General features: G+C 36.9%; 1 protein-coding gene across 8 annotated transcripts in view; it reads right to left on the bottom strand.

Moving 5' to 3' along the window:
- Nebl (nebulette) overlaps nt 1–21,236 on the bottom strand; it is a 149,595-nt gene that overhangs the window by 21,842 nt on the left and 106,517 nt on the right. For 6 of the 8 annotated variants that reach the window (XM_040278005.2, XM_078023336.1, XM_078023334.1 and 3 more), the window contains 10 exons: nt 20,233–20,337; nt 18,367–18,459; nt 15,404–15,496; nt 12,674–12,766; nt 11,345–11,437; nt 9,958–10,050; nt 8,654–8,758; nt 7,531–7,702; nt 5,095–5,187; nt 3,753–3,902 (listed from right to left, as the gene is read on the bottom strand). In XM_040278005.2, coding sequence (XP_040133939.1) covers nt 3,753–3,902; nt 5,095–5,187; nt 7,531–7,702; nt 8,654–8,758; nt 9,958–10,050; nt 11,345–11,437; nt 12,674–12,766; nt 15,404–15,496; nt 18,367–18,459; nt 20,233–20,337 — 1,090 coding nt within the window. The remainder of the gene's footprint in view (nt 1–3,752; nt 3,903–5,094; nt 5,188–7,530; nt 7,703–8,653; nt 8,759–9,957; nt 10,051–11,344; nt 11,438–12,673; nt 12,767–15,403; nt 15,497–18,366; nt 18,460–20,232; nt 20,338–21,236) is intronic. The other 2 variants (XM_078023337.1, XM_078023340.1) reach the window with 2 other exon arrangements.

The raw sequence follows: 21,236 nt of genomic DNA, 5'->3' as shown, positions 1-21,236 counted from the left end.
GGACAAGCGAATACCTGGGGTAGGGAAGAGGGGCTGAGGCAGTAAGTGTAGAGGCCCCAGATGGGAACTTCCTTGGAAAGTTCGAATCAGGCAAGGAGATAAGTGTCACTGCAGCCTGTGAGTGACAGAATGGCACATGAGTGCAATAGTACACATGGCCCAAGATCAAAGAGGGGGCATGTAGGCAATGGTGAGGAGTTGGGTGTTTTTTCAGAATGGTAGCAGAAGAGCCATATCTGACCTGGGTTTTGAAGGAGTTAAGACAGAATGTGCCTCATGGGTATATTGATTATTTATAGCTGATGTCACTGGGGGATCTGTAACTCCCCAAAGTGCCTGATGGCTTGACTCTCCCTGTAAGGGCAAGCCTTAAAGATGCTTTGGGGAAGGGTGTCTTTCCACACCAGCGCTGGAAAAAAAAAAAAAGCCTTGATCACCAGATGCCAGTAACTGGGGCTTCAGTGAACCTGGACAAACTCTGAAGTGACCCTTACCTTCCACTGGCTTCGACTCCCCCTGTTCATCTCCTAGTGGCATCCTAAGAATTTTACTATCCCAGGGCAGCTCTTCATTTATCCCCAGCTATTCCTTCACAAATGTATTGCTCTTTGTCTAAAAAGGATAAAAGCTTCATGCTTTGGTCATTTCACTTGGAGATTTAATAAAACTTTTTTTTTTGCATTTTTGCTCATTCATCAGCTTTTGTATTCATGGGGTTCTTAGATTCAAAAAAGAGCCCACGTAAGAACTAAGCAGGGTAACAGGGACCTCTCTCCCTTGCTATTTCAAAAAGATGATTCTGCCTGCCAGATGGAAAACAGATCAGAGTAGGGAGGGGGTTGCCGGGACACACAGCAGCAAAGGCAGAAGTGGGAAACCATTTAGGAAGGGACTGAGGTCATCCAAATGATAGGGCAATGGCTGAAATTGAGGGTAGCAACCATGGAGGTAAGGACAGCACTCAGATTCTGAATGCTTCTGCCATGGGAAAGCAACGAGATTTGTTAATGGATTCCATGTGGGGTATGAGTAAAGCATGAGAGCTGAGACTGATGCCACAGAGGTTGACTTTGGTGCCTGGAGAGTTTCACTTACCACTTAGTGACCTGGGAAGCCCAGGGAAATACGGACCCGGGAGGATGGTGGAGTGGGGGAGGTAGCCTTTATGTATTATGTTTGTTATGTCACTAGTCTTTTGAATGTAGGCATGAGGTGCCATGGGATGATTCCAGGTGAGCTCTGATAAATGTGCTTTGTTTCACTTCAGATAGATGAAATTAGGAGCATTTACCCACACATCCTAAATTCTTCTCAAATGAACAGTCTCGTGGGTATCACATGGCTCTGTTGATGTTATAAACTTACTGGTACATTTCAACTTCTGCTTCATGCTTCGGTATCTACTCTCAAAACTAGGAACTATTGCTGAAGTCAGAACATCTTCATCTTCTAACAGGTGACTCTGCATGACAAAAATTCACCAGTGCAGTCTTTTGAGTCACTGAGTCATCTGTGTCTGCCAAAAATATCTGGCCCCTGTCATCTTCCACAGAGACTGAAGTTCTCCCATTTCAAAGACAAATGTAATTACTCCCTCTTAACTGTGAAATCAACTTCTAATACAAATGCTAGAGATTCATCTATACTTTCTTTTAATGGAGACGTTTTCTCATCCTGTTTGGCTTAATATAGAGTCTTCTCACTAGAAATAATTACGAGAAGAAAAAAAAAAGGAATGGTGCTTTGAGAAAAAAAAAAAAAGGACATAAACAACTATCAGCAATAGGTTTTTACAACCTTGAAAGAAAGAATGTAATGAGATCAGAGCTCACCTGGAATCATCTGCTGGTACAGAGACTGCTAAGGCGTCTTCAGGAGATGTCTCCAATTCTCCCTCTCTACACAGACTTATCAAGATCACAGGTTTAGATGATGATTTCCAAATTTATCTCCAGTGCAGCCTTCTCCTCTGAACTCTGATTGCTTCTCTGACACCTCCATTTGCATGTCTTAATGACACACTGTCATGGTATCTTAGCCTATCAGAAACATTCTGCTCACAAAGTCTGTTGATCTAATTAACTTCGGCATTCACTTCTCAGCTCAAATATCCCTTCCCCAAAGAAGTTGTCCCCGACATCAAAGCCAGATGGAATTGTCCTGTTACACATCTTGTAGCCCCCATCCCATCTCCATATCCTGAACTCTGTCTGTGATTATTTATTACTTGGGTAACTATTTGCTTACTACCTGGGTCTCCCTCCAGATGCAAAGCCCTGTATAGCCAGTCCATTTCTCCAATGCTCATTGCTCTAAGCAATGTAGACCCAAACTCTTGGCTACTGTACATGAGCACTCAATAAACATTTGGAGAATAAATGGACAAATACTGTGTTGGTGTATACAGACCTGAAGTAAGAGATTGAAGCAAATACTCTATGGTGCATTACCTTTGGGAAAGATTTCAACTCCAATACACTGAACAGAGTCATATTAAATAAGGTTGATTAAATAAAATGAGTATGTATATTTTCTTGGGGCTTATTTATCTCATCAAGCATCAATATTATTCTGTACCTCTGAAACCATAAAGGACACTAAATGCGGAAATCTGTAAGACCAAGTTTAAAAAAAAAAATCAGTAAGTTACTGAACCTTTGGTTAGAAAATCATACACTGAAAGGGGAGACCTTCTCATTGGTATTGTAAGTACAATAAAGCAAAACTGGTTTACAACTATTTATTTGGCATTTTAAAGAAAAGATAACCTTCAAAACTTTCTACAAGGCTAAAGCTAGTCCAAATTTTTAATTTGAGATATATAGAACATAAGCTCATTAGTGTTTCATTGAAATGAATGCAGAAACTGGTTACCTAATTATGAGAGCTTTCATAGTTTCCTATTACCGCCCCCCCACCCCTCCCCCAACCCTGGCATTAAACTGCTCATTTTCAAAATCTCCTGCTTTAGGGATTTTAGCAATTTGACCTTTGTGGTTAAAAAGGAAATTTGGTATTCTATTGGCCTGACTGGCCTGTCCCCCTCCTCACTACACTAAAATCTAAGTGAAATAGGGGAGGGGTGACTTAGTTTTATCCTTTAGGAACAGCTTTATCAGCGGGATCAGTTTTAACACCCCAAAGAAATCAAGATCTAATCTGCCAGGTTGGATGCAGAAAAGAGGAGAAGGTACAGGAAAAGGGTGGGTAAATAAAATAGAAGATTATTAAAAATCAATAGTATTTTCCATTTTTAAAAAAATCTCATATCCTAAGTTTCATACTCAATTTCTTTTTGGCAAGACCTACCTCTGTCTGCAAATTTATATCAATATTTAAACACATGCCAATTCATGGTAATTTCTTAGCTACTCAAAAATTACAGTAAGATTGATTTTTTTTCCTTTAATGGAAATCAGATACAAACTATTCAGAATTCAAGTCTCCATTGTGACTGAGTAAATCTGTCACATACAACTCCTGTGAAACAGACACATAGCAAGCCCCAAGACCCTATTATAATAGGGTTACAAATTCCTGTATAGTAATAATAGTGAAGATAGGAAAAAAACTTACATGCAAAAATGCAAATTAGTAGTTTTTTAAAAAGACTCAACTTTGTAAACTTAATGTTAAGATTTCAAGTGCATCAGCTGAATGTTTGTGAAAAGGTGAAAAATATGTTAAAAATGCTCTCATGACACATTTTAAAAGTGAATTAATTTTTTTTGTAAGTGGCTAAGGTTTGATACCTCCTTCATCGGACGGTCTTGTGACTTCACTGCAGCCTGAAAAACTAGGGTAAATCTCGGAGATTTCGGATTTGTCATCTCCCAGACCTGTACCAAAAGTACTGCTCGAATGCGATCGAGACCGCTGTCTCCTATATTGACTTGCCTTTTCTACATTGGAAGGAAAATATTAAGACATGTGATTAAGTGACTTGAAGAACAATGACATTAATTAAAAGCTCTGTGGGAAAGAAAAACAATCCCTTATTAAATAATAATCCAAAATCTCAGTAAGTTTCTAATCTTCTATTCCCAAACTTCAGTATGCATTAAATCTACTACATAAATGACTTAAAGGTTATTTATACTCATTTGAAGTCTAGATTTTAAAGGAGATATTAACGGATAGGAAATTGACAAGGACTAAGAAAACACTGGCAAACTAATAAATTTCTATCAAGCATAACATCTGGTTATAAATAATTGCTTTCCAAAAATGTCACCAGGCATGCGGTACTTGTCTTTTCTTTATTCTTAGAAATATTAAATGACACAGTTCAGCTAACTGTGTGGATCAAATTAGCTATTTGAGTATTAGAATCCCTACATTACCTTGGACCCACAATTTTATTAACATCAACAACTAAATTTAGAGTAAAATCAGAAGGTAGAGCAAGATTTTAATGATATATCTATGTTATTTTATTGTATAAAATAACTGTATAGCTGTCAAACCTTTTTCAGACCTCATTTGCTAAACATGGTCTGAAAGTCTGAAATGTCAAATCATCTATCACTATATTCAAACTATTCATTTTTTTTCCTTTCATTATATACATGCCACCTAAATGAAAAGCCAAGCTTCCTATGGAAACTATTCATTTTACATGTAAAAAGCTCAGAGAGAAATTTCAATTTATTGCAAGTCTATTCAAGATATTTATGACACTACACAGGAAACCTTTCTACCGTTCCACATATAATTTTAAAAATCTATCTTTAAAATATTGTTACTGTGTATTTCATAAAAACCTGATGCAATCCAAATAACTGCATTTGTAAGCCCAGAAAGCCTATTAAATAATATTCACTAATCAAAAGCAAATGTAAATAAGCTCTAGACATATTTTTAAATGAATCGAGGACAAACAAATCTAGAATTTATTAAAAAGCTCCTTTGCAAGTTTTACTTTCATAAATAATTAATGGTATTTTAAAGTAGCATAGCACTTATGGAAGTTTAAAATTCTCAACTTTAAAATTTACATTACCCGGTTGCTACAAGGAAACTCTACAGTCATAGTAGACTCACTTTCAGGACAAAACCACATAAAAAGAGAGGAACTCAGAATGTGAGCAATACCAGAGAGCATATGGAGACTTCTAGACTGAATATTGTCTTCCAGGGGATCGATGTCGAAGATGGAGCCAGGATCTGTGCGCCAAACTTTGAGGTCTTCCACCAAGAGGAAGCAATCAACAAATCAAGAAGGAAATTTTAAAAGCCAGCACCAAAAGAGAATAGAGCAAAAGGCAAAAGTATAAAGCAAGTCCACTGTGCTGCAGGATCTGGAGAACAATACTTTCACATGTACCTGTTGAGAAACTTTGCAATCAAAGTTAAGTTGCCTGGTTCCTCCGCTGACCTGCCATATTGCATGCAGCTTACTGAGGTACCTGTGACCCTTTATGCAAGTCATGTTCCCTGGGGGGGGCAACTATGCAGCCTTTATGGCCCCCTGAACTCCCCATTACCCTTGCCCTACTGAAACAGGCAAAGTGTTTGAGTGAGAGGATTTTTTTCTTAATACAAAACCAAACTAACAAAAAATTTCTTTCCCTATAACAAGGACATATATTAGGAATGTGGATAATGGCAAGTTCAGTTTTCATTCTGAGTCTGTGGGTGTAAATGAAACCATATAAGATCATTTATCAAAAAGTGCTGAAAGCCAGGCGACCAGCACAGAATCATGAGGGATAGAAAGATGAACAAGAGCAGCTTCTGGTTCTCAATAAGCACAAATCAGTTCACTGCTCTGGTTAGTGAGGAGACTTTCCAAGTCTATGTATCCTCCTCCTATTTTATTTGGAGGCAAAATCCAAATCAATTCACTTCCAAACTTATGAGTTACCCTTGATCACAGGGTACCCCTGAAATGAGCTTTTAGTCCTAAAATGAATTGCACAGTGGTATACACCTGGAAAATAAGAGCCTAGTTATAGACATATGGTAAAAATGAGGTTGGAGTAAAATTTAAAAATCGGAATTGTAAAGCTGCATGTCAGTTTTAATTAATATTACACAATGTCAAGCATTACTGTGGGTATAACCTAACTCCTTTACACAGTATATATTCTAAAGTATGTACTACAATAATCCTCCTTTTATAAATGAGGAAATTGAGTCACAAAGAGATTAAGTAGCTTGTCCAAGATTATGCAACTAGTAAGTAGCACAGTCTCTGACAAAAATAGAAGCCACACAATGGGCTTAGTGTGCATTACCCAGAACGTCTCAGAACCTGTATTTGCATGCATGGTATAAAAACTGGCTTGTAAAAAGTTTTATGTTTTGTTGAATGTACTTCATTTTGTGCTTTCATAGGCAACTGCTCAATGGAAAGAGATTCTTCCAATCAGAGAAAATAAACTGACTTCTGAGGTGCCCTGGAAGTAAATAATTTAGAGTTATATACCTTATAATTTTAAAAACAGTAATAGTTTCTATCTCAAAGGGTATGAGTACTCGATCCAAGAGCCTGACGTTTACACAGTTTCATGGTTTTCAGCAATGACATCATCAGTATTCCCGGCCTCAGATCTCTGTAGAACCCTGGGGTAAATATAGATATAGATATCTATATCTATAAATATATATATATAGATAGATAGATAGATACTTTCCCACCCAACTGTTCTCTAAAGCGCCTTTCACTAATACTATTTCAGAACACAAATTCTTACTTTTAAAGATGAAGAAAATCTACATTGAGATTACAGAAAGGCATTTACATACTAAGGATACAAAAATATTCTTTGACCTATAGAGTTGAAATATCTGTAAAATTCAGAGGCTAACTATCGGAAGGAGACAATAGTCAAGAGTAGTTGATATACATCGAGAAATCAATAATTTTTCTTCATAGCCCTGTTTCACACTCCATCTGATCTTTGTTCCTATCTCAAGCCACATTCAACACTAATCCCCTAGAATTTTTCCTAAGAGATTTAAGAGATAGGAAGAGTAGGCCCCTCCTTAAATTATGAGACTTTCAGATGGTTCTCAAATCATACTAGTTTAGAAATAATATTTTTAAAATACAAAAGTTTCATATTATGTAATATATCAGAACCTTTCTGGCATGTCTGTGGCAAAAGGACCTAAATGTGGGATGGTTCTTCCTGCCACCCAGGTACACAATGTCTACAGTACTATATACCTTGACCAAGGACACAAACCAAAGGAAAACAAAATAATTGTCCAATCATCACCCTCACCCATGTCTTGGTTGTTTCTTTGTTTAACAAGTAGAAACATTCTTAAGACCAGAAAGCTATTAAAGACTTCCAAGAAAAGAAAGAATTTCCAAGTAATAGAGAGCATTTGCAACGATAGCTGCTGAATGCCATGAATCCCATTCAACATGGTACCAAAATAACACTTGACCTGCAGTCCATTTTGAATTGGGCACCACATCAAACACTTGACAGGAAGTCAACTGAATAAGAAGGCTAGTGCTTAGAACAAATACAATATTTTTGACCACACACCTGCTGAGAAAGGCCATGGGCTTACCAACAATGATTCCGGGTCTCCTGTCCATCTCCACCACGTGAGGCTGGATACCTTTGTAGGCAGCATCGCTGACAACCTGAGTGTTCTTCCTTACCCGCTCTGTCACGGGATCATCAACCACAGGAGTGAAGCCTCTTCCTTTTGTCTTCTCAAAATCTTCATGATACTTTACCTGAAAAAGGAAAAACAATATTAACTCAAAAATAAGTTTTTTGACAGAATGATTGGTGTTACTACATAAGCTGCATCTGGTTTATTGTCTACATTTATGTATCTTTTCCAGTTATTTTAAAAGCAATATCAGAAATCAAGTTCCAACATTTTCCCCGTGTTTTTAATCACTACGCTTGGTGTCTCTTTTAAATTATATATAAATATGTGTTTCTGTAAGAAATTGTAAAAGATAAATACTTTTAAAATTTGATTTACTTTCCAAAACACGCTAATTTAAAAATGATCTAATTTCCTCTCTTGACCTTCAATATACAGTAAAGTGAAAAGCTACTTATAATTATTCAAGAAAAACAGTATTGTTTAAAATTACATTAACAGATTTACAGATAATGATGTATACAATTTGGGTATACATAGTTACAAATTTTTTATTTACAAATAAAAAAAATGTTACAAAAGTTTGTAACCATATACACCAAAATTACATACATTGCAACATGCACATTTACATTTTTCATGTTCTAGAAACCATTGAATAAAACACTGAATAAAACACTTTATAGATGAACTTTATGGTAATAAATTACATCTCATGAAACTGTCAAAAAAAAAGCATCTTTTTCACATTCTGTATGACAAGCAAACACACCAAACTCTATCTTAAAACTAATCAAAAAGAAGGTTAGGCAAATGTCTTTTGCAAAATGCATTTGTAATATTCATGTTAGAAATAAAAACACATTGAAAAAGGACACTGAGAAAAATTATTTTATTAGACTTAATATTTTCATGACATTTCAGTGTGATTAGAACCCCTCCCGCAGGCTCATCCAAGTTTCCATGCTTTATTAGTTATCTAAATTAATAGTGAACTAATGCCATCCATATACTGGTCTTGCTGTTCCTTAGTATCTTTTAGTCATGGAAGAGTGATCTGGTTCTACCCTACCATTGAAATATGGTTTTGTGCTTCTTTAACATGTCTCAGACCAGGTGTATCTAAAATCAGGCTTGGTCTGCCTTTCATCAGTTTATGGTCCTGAGTATATTTTACCTGCAAAGTAAACAGTAGACATAATAAGACAATTATAATACCCAAATCCAGGATATAACTTATTTTTAAGTTTTCCAAATGAGCCAAACATATGCAACATATTCAAAATTATTTCCCAGGTAGGTTTTTCTTGAATTATATTTTGTTCTAAAATACCAACTAAAATTTCACTCTCAAAGATCTCCCTTAAAGGTTATTACAAAATTGACTTAAATCTATTAATTGAAAGCAAATGTGTATGATCAACAGTTGCTAACAACATAGTCAGTAAAACTTATATTTAAATTAAACAGAAAAAGTCTAAAACTAAACAGTACCTAAATTTATCTTGTTTCTAAATTTCCTCACGTCCTGACATAACAGTGTTGAAGAATACATACCATGTTTCCCTCTAATTCCCTTTAATTTTTTTCTCCTTAGAGAATGAAGAACAAATCTAGTTTTCCTTCTAAGCAGCAAAACCTAAAGGTAATTTATGTTGGACACACCCAATGTCTCTGGACAGAAATGCCACTAGATAGCTGGAAATTATGAAGCCTTAATGCTGGATACCAGCCAGGGTGCTCTTGAAAATGTGCCAGGAACAGGGCCTGAGTTCTTTACGACTGACCCTCGGGTCACTGCCATATATGAAGCTGATTATGTGTAAGATCAGGACTCCAATTACTAAGATCTGAGTTCCTACATATAATTCAGAACTGAAGCCCTGATAGTCACTAAGAGAATACATGCTATCCAAAGAAGACACTGATATGCACCACAAATAGCTTTCATGAGTAACTGAATTTTGTATCAAATGCATTTAAAGACATTTTTCCTCTAGGTCCTCACACTGGAGGAATGACTCACTTTCTATTTTGCTTTGCACTTAACAACCCATGTTCAATGAAAAACATCAGCAAAATGACAATTATTTAACCTATGCATCCAAGACTTTATCATTTTCAAAGATTCTAGCTAAAATAACATGAAGTGTTGTTTAAATAAACTGTAAATATAACTGTCAGTCACATCTGGAAATACTATTGAAGGACGGAAGGATAATGTAAATTTGTGCAGTGGCAGCTTTTGGAAGTCATTTGAAATAACACATGTACTTAAAGGAAATATCACAAGTTTATTTTCACGAGGAAAAAAAAATAGACTGCAAGTAAAGGACATGTCCTTTGTGATAGTCCAAAATGAATAAAACCACTTGCCGAGCTAATATTTTCTTGATTCTTCTTTACTCTTTCCATTTCAGGAGTTACACTTAAAGCCGTAGCTCTTCCCAACTGACCTTTATAATAAACCTGTCATTTCAGAGAACAAAAAAGTAGAGCACTGTGAATCAATTCCATTAAACAGGAGGCTAGCATTGCTTACTTTTAAAGAGTTATCTAAGAAAGAAAATCTATTTTTTTAAAAAAAAGGCATACTATCAGGAGTCTCATCATACTTAACATGCTCATCTTTAAGATTCTTTAACAATCTATTTTCTTTAAGTTTATTTCATACCATAATAGTATCCATTTGTCTGAATCACTGTGGACATACTCAAATATATGGGCACAGCATCAGTAAATCTATAGTAAGCCTTCAATCACAGAGGACTATGAGAGCTATCTTCATGGATATTACTTACAGGTCCTCTTGCCCATATAGAATGACCCTACACAGTTGTGGTTTCTTAGGAATTAACTATGGTAGAACTTTTTATAAGGATGTGTTTAAACAGGTGACTGTAGTCATCCATAAAAAGGCTAGCATGCTTCCCAGTCCTCTATTCCTCCTTCTCGATAACTATGTTCCTGGTTGAAAGTAATGAGGTCACATCAAGGACAAGATGAACATCTAACTTCTCCAAAATATAGTTGCTAGGAAAAGTATCAAACCATAACCCGCCTTTGCTTCATAAATTGGCCAAATGACTTTAAGTGTTTGAAGAATAAAAAATTTCTTTGAATACAATAGATTTCCAAATTTTCTTTTCCAAAGAACCCAATCTATATGTTAATGACTTCAGAAAAGAATTTTTCTCTGGATGAACTGCATCCGTGGATTATATAAATAAAGGGGAATTAGAGCAGGCCACCAGTCAGTGTCTAAGTAAAAACTGCCAGCCTCGGTTCAAGGGGCCGTAAATTGGCCCTGTTTCCTGTGCTCTGTTCAACCAAGCACACTTTATCATTTCTCCCAGGACACTGTCCAGAAATACAGTAATAATCAGAGAGAGTGGGAAATGGGGCTGGCCGGAGGCTAGAGAATAAGAACATATGCAACTCAAAAAGAGAGTGGGAGAGAGTGATTTTAGGGCAGGATGACAGAAAGTAACCCTGCCTCCCTTTGAGGGAACCACAGCATCCATCAGCATGAAGACAAAATAAGGACAATCCACAACCCATAGGGAAAAAATCATCATGGCGTGGCACAGGGAACCCCGCATCACCTGGGACCTTGAATTCTTTCAGGGAAGTTGTTAAGCCACTGAGAACAGAATATCAACTCAAAGTTTTGAAAACGTGGAACTATAGTCCCTTCATCTACATATGGGCATGACATTTGATATCTTAAACAAACAAAAAAAAATCACTGAGAGGATCCCACATTGCTGAGGTTCTTCTGATTTTCTTTCACTCTCTTCAGCTCTGGTGGGTCAGAAATGGCAGTTGCTTGTTTAATCTCTCCTCTGTATTTTACCTGTGGAGGAAAAATAAGAATATTTTTTCTCCTTAGAGAATGAAGAACAAATCTAGTTTAATGGATAGAAGAACAGACACAGAGGACGAGACTCAAAATTCACCTTTTAGACACTTTTTTTTTTTTAATAGTACCTCTATGTCAACCTTCCTGTTGATATCTACTTCTAGATCCTAATTGGTCTAACTTGGCAACCACAAAGTGTTGGTTATGTTGCTTAAAAAGGAGTTGACAGTAAATACTTGGCTGTTCCATGTCAAAACTAACTGCAAATTCCACAGATGAAAGCAATAGAAATATACAGGAGCATGCTTAGAAAACTCTAGAAGGAAATAAGGACAATAGAACACATGGGAAGGTCTTTTACTTTCCCTCTGACCCTGGAGCTTCTCCTTTCAAAAGATCTCCTACTTCATCCACCTTCCAGGGACATGAGAAGGATAAATAAAGTTGAGCTTGATTTTTCTCCTCTACCTGGGGCAACATGCTCTTAAATAATGAAGCCTTTAAAAGAAAATACCTATTGTTTATATTGGGGGAAAACTCCATAAAAGGGCAAAAAATTTATAAAGTAACTATTGGGGGGCCCTTAGAAGGTATTTCTGGCTATCAAGAGGCTGGGGTTCAAATTCTAGCTCTCCTCCTGCCCGCTGTGGGTCCCTGGCGTGTCCACAGATCTCCAGACTCGGTTTCCCATGTCCACCCATCAGAGAAATGAATAATTCTGAACTCACAGGTTCACATAAAATACTAGCACAGGGTCCAGTCCAGAGCAGAGGTGCCTCATAACTGTTAGCTATCAGTGCTTTACTCTCAATAGATTAAGAAGAGTTAAACAATGGTTTTCCATTTTGTCCTTAAGGTCCCTTGCCAATGAAGCAGGATTTCCCTTACCCTATTCTAATAGATATATTTTCTTTCCCACAACTGTCAACAGATCCTGCTCTCCAGGTCCCTCTTCTAACACATTTTCAAAGATTTACCAATAAACTAGGAGACTCACAAGGATAGGCCCCGGGTCTTGTGTTCCAATGGTCAGGACTATGCTCGGCACATTTGGCTACTTAATTCATACTCCCAAGATTCCAGGACTTACATGAAACAATCATAGTGCCCTTCAATGTGTGACTGGGTAAAGGGGCATTCGGATGTGTTTAAAGCATCACAGAGAGCATTTTTTAAAAATAAGAAAATGGACTTTTCAATAAACTATAAAAGAAAACAGAAACTACTTGCCATACTCAGCTGCTCCTGGTTTCGCCTCACCCTCTCTATCTCTGGGGTCATGCTTATTGGAGTGGCCTTATAGTTTTGCTCTTTATACTGGAGCTGGAGGACAAGGTGAAAAATGCATTGGGATTACAGGAAACAAAAGTGAATCAATATGTTGGGACTGATTAATAGAAATGTCAGGTGGCCACAGGGCACTCATCAGTAGAATCTTCATTAGGATTTTACAGTGAAACATGTATTGCTAATTGACTGTATCTTTTTGTAATGATCCTATTGTCTCAGATTTTCTGGTCAAATGTTTTAAATTAAACCTTTAATTGTGTCAAATGTTTTAATTTAACCTTTCATTGCTATTCTTCCAACTGTTTTATTTATTGGTGGCCCACCTGAGTTTGATCTTAACCATAATAAGGAATTGTCTCTTCTGTGAATTTGTTGCTTCATAGCACTGAAGTGTTTATCAAATTACCATCTTATATTTAAAAATAATGATTGTGCACTCTTATCTTTAAGAAGGAGGGAGAAGGCTGGGCATGGTGGCTCTGGAGGCTGAGGCAGGAGGATGGAGAGTTCAAAGCCAGCCTTAGCAAAAGCGAGGTGCTAAGCAACTCCATGAGACCCTGTGTCTAAATAAAATACAAAATAGGGCTGGGGATGTGGATCAGTGGTCAAGTCCTCCTGAGTTCTATCCCTGGTACAAAAGAAAAATAAAAACAAACAAATCCTAGGTGTCCACACAAATCCTAGGTGTCCACTTCTGGGTCTGACTGCAGTATTAAAGAAACCATAAGCCTCTAGCTTCTCTTGTCTGTAAAGTTCCAACACTGGAATGCCTACCCTCTGACCCAGCATTATGGAAATTTTTTTGACCTGCTACACAGAAGTGTTCCTTCTTAGCTGGGGGATAAGATTCCATTGTTTGTAGTCAGCTTTCTCAGCGATTCCACAACACCACAAGGAATAAATGAGCATCAAACACAGAGAAACAATGGCGTGTGTCAAATGAATTTTTGACTGGCAAAATCAGAGTTAGATGTTGAAATCCCTTTGCAAGAAACGCCACAGGGACAATCTTAATGATTTTTTTCAGAGTTTAAATTGAGCGTGGGACACCTGCAGGTAACATGAACTTGAAATGCAGTTTCTCCAAAGTGAAAAGGCAAAGGAAAAGAAGTTTGAGAAGCTTGGAAAATACACAAAAAAAGGGTTGGGCTCCTTCTAATGTAACCTCTTTGGAAGTTCTCAATGAGAGGCTTTCTTTGTGCCATGGTATGTAGTGTGAGAGCTTAGGAAGATTTCTGTGACTTAAGATGATTTAATTAAAATGAGGAAAGTTTCAGTCTAATCTCTATTGGTGGCAAACATTCCATGTGCTTTACAGTAATATTTCCTAAATACTCTAATCCTGTTTTATAGATGAGGAAATTAGGGCTTCCAGGGCCAGATGGCTTATACTGCAAATAAGGTCTGGAGTGGGGTCAAACCAACTATATAGGGTCCATATTCCTATCTTCAGTTTCTGCCCTTTGCACACCATTTTTCTGATGCCACACCTATAGCATATACCTATGCTATTATTTATAGCATTACTTTTCATTAAATATATATATATATACATATATATATACATATATATATATACATATTGGTACCTGAGATTGAAACTGGAGGTGCTTAACCACTGAGATCCATCCCCAGCCCTTCTTATATTTTATTTTGAGGTAGGGATTCACTAAGTTGCTGAGGCTGGCTTTGAACTTGCAATCCTCTTGCCTCAGCTTCTTGAGCCACTGGGATTACAGGGATACACTGCCATGCCCAGCTTATTTTTTTTAAATAAGGTTGTTTTAAGATAGTGTTAAATGTCTATCCTAATTATATTGTTTAAATGTACATCTTCTTCTAAAAGCAGTTACTCTTCTTTTAGAAGATGTACATTAAAACAATATAATCACTAAGTCATGGACAGGGTACCCTGGGGCACTTGATATCTATCTCAAATGCCACATGTCACATGATAGAAAAACCCAGGGACTGGGTGCTATAACTCTATCACTTTTAAGACAGCTCCCCTCTCCACCGTCATCCCCTGTCACCCCTCATCCCAGTTACTCATCCTACTTTTCCTCTCTTTCTTGGAGCCTTGGAGCCTGAACATAATAGGTTTATAAAAAAAAAAAAAAAAAAAGTCCTTCCTCACAAAATCCAACCCAAAGCATGATGAATTCTTCAAGATCTAACTCCAGTGTTACTCCTTCTCCAAGGCTGCTCCTGACATTGCTTTCCTTCTTTGCATTTCCATAGCACTTTTCAAGAGGTATTATTTCTCTTGATTAAATGAGAGCATGGAGAGTACTCAGAAAGCATAGTGATGGCTCAATAAAGACTACTGTGCTAGCAATTAAACAATGCATAACAGTTACTTATTCCATGTCTGTCTCTTCTAGAGACCTTGAGCATATCCACCACCCCAAACCCTGACCTTACAGTGTATCTCACCTTCAAATTCCCCCAAGAACAAGAACAAATAGACCCTTAATAGCAAAATCCCGTGAAGCATTGGCTGTGTATGGGGAGGACATAAAGATGTGTGAAATGCTATCTGCACTTTGAAGGAATGACCCTGTTGCAATGGCATACATTCTAGTGAGAGTTTATCCGCACAGGTCTATACATTCATTGTATATTGGCATTCTATAAAATAGAAAAAAATACTTAAGGAAATATGATCACATTGCTGATGTTCTTCTGGTTTTCTTTAACTCTCTTTAGCTCTGGAGGATCAGAAATGGCTGTTGCATGTTTAATCTCTTCTTTGTATTTCACCTGAATAATTTATAAAAATATAGTATTAATTGTATTTGACACAAAACTTTAAAAAATATTTAAGCGTTCTTTACTTGTAACTCTTACATAATTGAAGTTTTTAATTCCAATAGTACTTTCCCTTTAATGGGAACACAGTTTTTTATTTTATCTGATGCTTTCAGGATTTCTTTATCCTGAAATACAAGTAAATTTATATCTATTCACCAATCCACCACTATAGAAGTTCCTTAATTAAAATAAGCAAATGTTGCTTATAAACATTAAAAAATATATATGATTAGGCAGATGCACAAAAGAACTTGGAAATTAATAATAACAATAGTTTATTATTTTCTATTGAAAATTAGTTTCAATTTATTAATATGTTAATTAGAGTTTAACACATATTTAAAGGCAAAAGTCAAACTGAGTTAGCCACAGTGTCTTGGGAATACTGCTTGGACTGAAAGCATACAAAATAATCCAGAATCGGGGTGGGGGAGATAAAGCAACCACACCAAAAAAGAAAAAAAAGATGAAGAAGAAGAAGAGAAAAGGGGAGGTGGAGGAAACTGTACTGAAAGCATGCATAGACCAGTGTGTCCTGATTACTATAAGGTCAGTGCCAGAAAGACCAGAAGTGTCTTCCCCCAGCAGTCGTGTTAGGTAAAAGTCCCTGTATCCTGGCATCCACTTCATCCCAAAGCTGCCCTGTCAAATATGTTTACCAGCAGATCAACACTAGCACACAGTGATGCACATGGCAAGAAATAGCTCTTTAAACTTACAACATGATCAGTGGGGGTCCTCATTTTAGGCAGTATTTTAATATATCCAAAAATTCATGGAAGATTGGGTTCAAGAAAAAGAACATGTGCCCCTGTTATATATAAGGCAGCACAGGCTACACTTAAGGAGCACAAGTTGAAATTTAGCAGACTTAAATCTACACAAAATATGTTCTAGAAATCACTTGGTGATGTTTAAAATGACCAAGTCTGCAACTCAGGTTGACTGTCATAATGAACACATGCCTCAATACCTCAGAGGTCATCTATGTCTTAGCACCTGTGGATTTAGCACTAGTCACAAGGCCACTATGAGTCCAGACCCGAAACAGTTAAATTGGAAGTTCACCAAGACAGACGATTTCTAAATAAAATTCAAAAGCGGTTCTTAGCAAAGAGCTAATAGTGAAAAGGCTTGTACTCGGAGGTGGAAAATGTCGAGATGTTTAAATGTTAGTGAATCACCTCTCAGTTTGACAGATCTGGCTAATCTTGAAAGGGCAACTTTCCATTTGAATACTAAGCAGGAGTTTATGGCCCAACCTCCGAGATACAAAGCTATGCATTTACTGTCTGCTTGAAGAGGCTGAGGGGTGCTGGGGGAAGAAATGATATACCGTACTACTTTGTGTGATTTTCCCCGGGTGAGAAGCTCAACATGATTAAAGATGAACATTTTAGTTTTTCATAGAGCTCTAAACTAATCAAAATGGCACTGTCATTTCACTGTAGGCTATAGAATCACACACTACAGAACATTTATATCCCAGTACATTGATAGGTACATTTCAAATATTATCATTTGGAAGCGAAGGAAATAAACATTTTAAGTTTCTTTTCCCAGACTAATTTTTTCTGCCCAATCTGAGTGCTGTCTGATGCGGGGTCCTGATGCGGGGATCAGAGCACCACGTTCATATGCACTCATTAACACCTCCAGCCTCTAGGCCCAGCCTTCTCCAGGAAATAGGTTCATTCATGCTACAAAGGTTTTATTGCAATAGCATTCTGCACAAGTTTTAGAATTTCATTTTAAAGTGCATTTTACTACAGCATCACTTTACCCCTCCTACACTTTCTCCAGAAATGCCAGCACACACTCTTGATCTCAGGAAGCCACAAAACTACCAGTTACCCTTAGATGGGTCTCATCAAGGCAGTTCTACCTGGATTACTTAAAGAAAAGTTCTGGAAGGTAGTGTCTCCAGGGGTGAAGACGAAGAGATAGGGAATTTAAGGAAAGAATCTGTTTTTACTTCATTAACAATATACCAATGTATTAAATGCACATGAAAGAGTACCTATCAGTGAGGATAGCAATTATCCATTGTAAATGTCAAGCACAGAATGGAAGAAAATTTAACTTAAAACATTAAGCGCCTCTTCCAGCCTTTCCACCATCCAAAAGTAGTTGGAGGGTAAGTTATTTTACAATTTATAGTGAAGGCATGTGGTTTTCTTTGCTGAGAAAAATAGAGAATAAATGAGGCTAGAAACAGAAATATGGGCAGATGTGTGAGAAAAAGCACATAAACGTGACCAACATGGGTAAAAATGAACTGGTATTCTTTTTTCTGGTTGGACACAATACCTTCATTTTATTTATTTTTATGTGGTGCTGAGGATTGAAGGCAAGCGCTCTACTGCTGAGCCACAACCGCAGCTCTTCTTTTTTTTTTTTTTTTAATCTAAACCTTCACTGAAGTCACTAAATAAATGTTTTAGAGCCTTTGATCATTCTATCAGGGTATAAAGTTTCTTGCCTCCAAGTACTGGGGAGGTACTAAATGCATCCTTTCTCTACACAATTTAATACAATGAAAATTCTGTTCCAAAAGATGAAACATAATCCCAGATTTCATTAAAATGACCTATGTGCTCTTTACTCTGATTGATCAAAATGAAATGCTGTTGCAGGTTTGAGGGGAACAAGACCACAGTTTTCATTCTGAAAGTTAGGCCTTTGATATTTGATGAAATCTTATTTCGGTAAAGTGGAGGTAAAAAAGGGAAAAGCAGCTGGCTCAGTAGAAAACTAGAAATGTTTATCTAGCTTCCATTTGCTTCCAGGAAGGATAGTTAATTCGATCAAGAACTTACTGAACTAATATTTTGCTGATTTTTCTTCACTCGTTCCATCTCTGGAGTACCTTTTACTGCTGTGCCAGCTCCTACTTCTTCCTTATAAAATACCTTTATTATAAAGGAAAAAAAAAAGGAAGACTATAAGCTTATTAGAATTCAAGTCCTAAGTCCTATTGTTATAAAAGAAAACCCATTTTTCAGTTTTATAGTTCTGTGAGTGCTGCTTCTATTTATGAGTACCAACATTATATGAATCGATTAAATAACCCATCATAATAATAAAAGTCTAACGTGGGTTTCATATTCCACAACCTTACAAGCAACCCTCTAATACTTGCTCTACAGCATGATAGGTACCTTTGCTGGCTGCAGATTATGTCACGTGCATATTTGAGAAAAATCAAAACATACATTATAAAAGCTCACTAAGCAGTTAGCATTTGGTTCAAAACTGGTATAAAATTTTAAACTATCACCGTCCTTCCAAGCTCAGGGATGCCCTTATTCTCTTCCAAGAAAATATTAGCTCTATCTACCATCAATAGCAATTCACTCAAAGTCTATTTTCCTCCTCTTCCTTATTCATTAACTTTCCCCCATGTCTCTCCATCCTTACCAACATCTACCCCTTTCAGACACAAAGCACACCAAAAAGCAAACGTGCTCAACTGAAAACCAGTAATTCTAAGAAAAGCCCATGACAGAATTACTCCACTTCTTGACATTTGGTAATCTAGTGAATCCCAGGGAAAGAGGAAGAATATGGCATGAAAAATGTTTGCACCCCCACTCCCTGCCACCACCAAAGCTAAAACTCTGGAATGCCATAAAATCATAGAAGTCAAAATGCAAAAACAGCCTCATCCTCTGATCCTTCCAGTGAGAATTTTCCATTTCTCAGCACAGCATGCCCTCTTGTGTACCTGAGCAGCATACCCTGAAAGCTAAAGCTGGCCAATTAATTTAGGAAGTGGAAAAACCCTGAAACTGAATAGAATTTACATTTTTTTATTAGACACTTGCCAATGCTACATTATGAAAATGACTGTATGGTCAACTTTTACAATTTTAGAATAGAATTCAGGTTTATACATCTGTTAAACCTAGGTCCAATCTCAGTGAACACAGCTGATGTAATTCTATTTCTCAAAATAATAATATGAAAGTCTATGAGTGAGTTATGAACTAGTAAACCTCCAGATATAGTATCCATGCAAATAATCAAAGAGCAGAAAGAAAATCACTACATGTGACTATTCTCATCTTCCAGGTAAAATCTGTATGGAAGATTTCAACTTATTTCCTGAGTTAAACTTATAAAATTCAGTTAAGAATTAATATAAAATTTGAATCTGGAATTCCAAAACAATCATAACTAGTCATAACTTATGAGAATACCTGGTACTTTTGAAGAAGTAAAGGAAATACATTTGATGGAACAACTCAAATATAACACACACACACACACACACACACACACACACACACACAAGATAATGAGGAGAAAAGGCCCTTTCCTTATAAAATATAAAATTTCAACGAACAACTGAAAAGAAATACAGATCAGGCATCTCTAATCCAAAGTTCCAAAATCCTTTAAAATCTAGAACTTTTTGAGTGTCAACAAGTGGAAACTTCCATACTTAACCTCATGTGATGGGGTGTAGTCAAAACACCAGTGCCTCTAAAGTATGATATAAAATTTACCTTCACTCTATATGTACAGAAACAAATGAAATTAATTTCATGTTTAGACTAAGGTCCCTTCCCCAACATATCTCATTATGTACTTGCAAATATTACAAAATTTTTAAAAATCCAAAATAGATCTGGTCCCAAGCACTGCATATAAGGGATACTCAACCTGTAATCGCTACTCACCATACTAATGTTTTGTTGAGTTGTCTTAATTCTCTGAATTTCGGGAGTATCTGCCACAATGGAATAGTTAGAAAGCATTTTCTCTGCTTCATCTTTGTACTTTTTCTAAAAATAAAAAGTAATACAAATCTGATACTTTGTGTGTGAGACAGAGAGGAAGGGAAAGAATGGTACCATTTCTTCCCACTCCTCCATTCCCACATGACTCAACGTCATATCTGAAGATTCAAAGTAGTTGTTGACACAGCAGCAAAAATAAAGGCGGTGAGCAAACCATCAAGTGGGGCAGCCTCACCTCCGTCAGAATATGGCCCCATTCCAGTTGGTTACAACACTTCAGAGGGCCTCACCTCTATGCTCTTCCTAAACTTAAGACCTGTTCTTCCAGGAGCACCTCAGGCCCTGCTCCACATAGTCTGGATCTCCATATCTACTTTTCTACATGCTTCCAGATTTATGCTTTGCTTTCTACTTTAGATAAAGATCTATGATTAGGGAAAACATACTAATATTTTATAGTTAAGATTTTAAGGATTTCAATTTTCTACCCACCCAATGAACTACAATAAATTCCAATAAAACCTGGGCAATATTTATACTTTGCACCAGCACACACATAACCCTTGCTATGTATCAGATATTACTCTAAATACTCAACACACATTTACCTAGTTAACCAATCCCACAAGCAGTACCTATTGTTATCCCCATCTGTATCATATACCAGCTAGTCAGTGTCAGAGCTAGGACTGAAGGTCAGGGACTCTGGTTAGTGAACAAGCAGTATGCCATCATTAACTATGATGGCATACTGCTTGTTAAGGAAAGTAACTGCTGTTCCTGTCGAACTGAAGCACTGTGTCATTCCAATCTCTTAAGGATTTCACTGTAGCCTCAAGCACTTAAAATCCCTTAAATTCTGATGTACTCTAGTGGCACACTCAAAAATTCAATGCTTCAGGCAGGAAATCTGACAGCTGAGGAACTGCTTCCTCTGGGAAACC

Source organism: Ictidomys tridecemlineatus, chromosome 10 (assembly GCF_052094955.1).
Source record: "Ictidomys tridecemlineatus isolate mIctTri1 chromosome 10, mIctTri1.hap1, whole genome shotgun sequence".
NCBI lineage: Eukaryota > Metazoa > Chordata > Mammalia > Rodentia > Sciuridae > Ictidomys > Ictidomys tridecemlineatus.
This window is presented reverse-complemented; position numbering and strand designations above follow the sequence as displayed.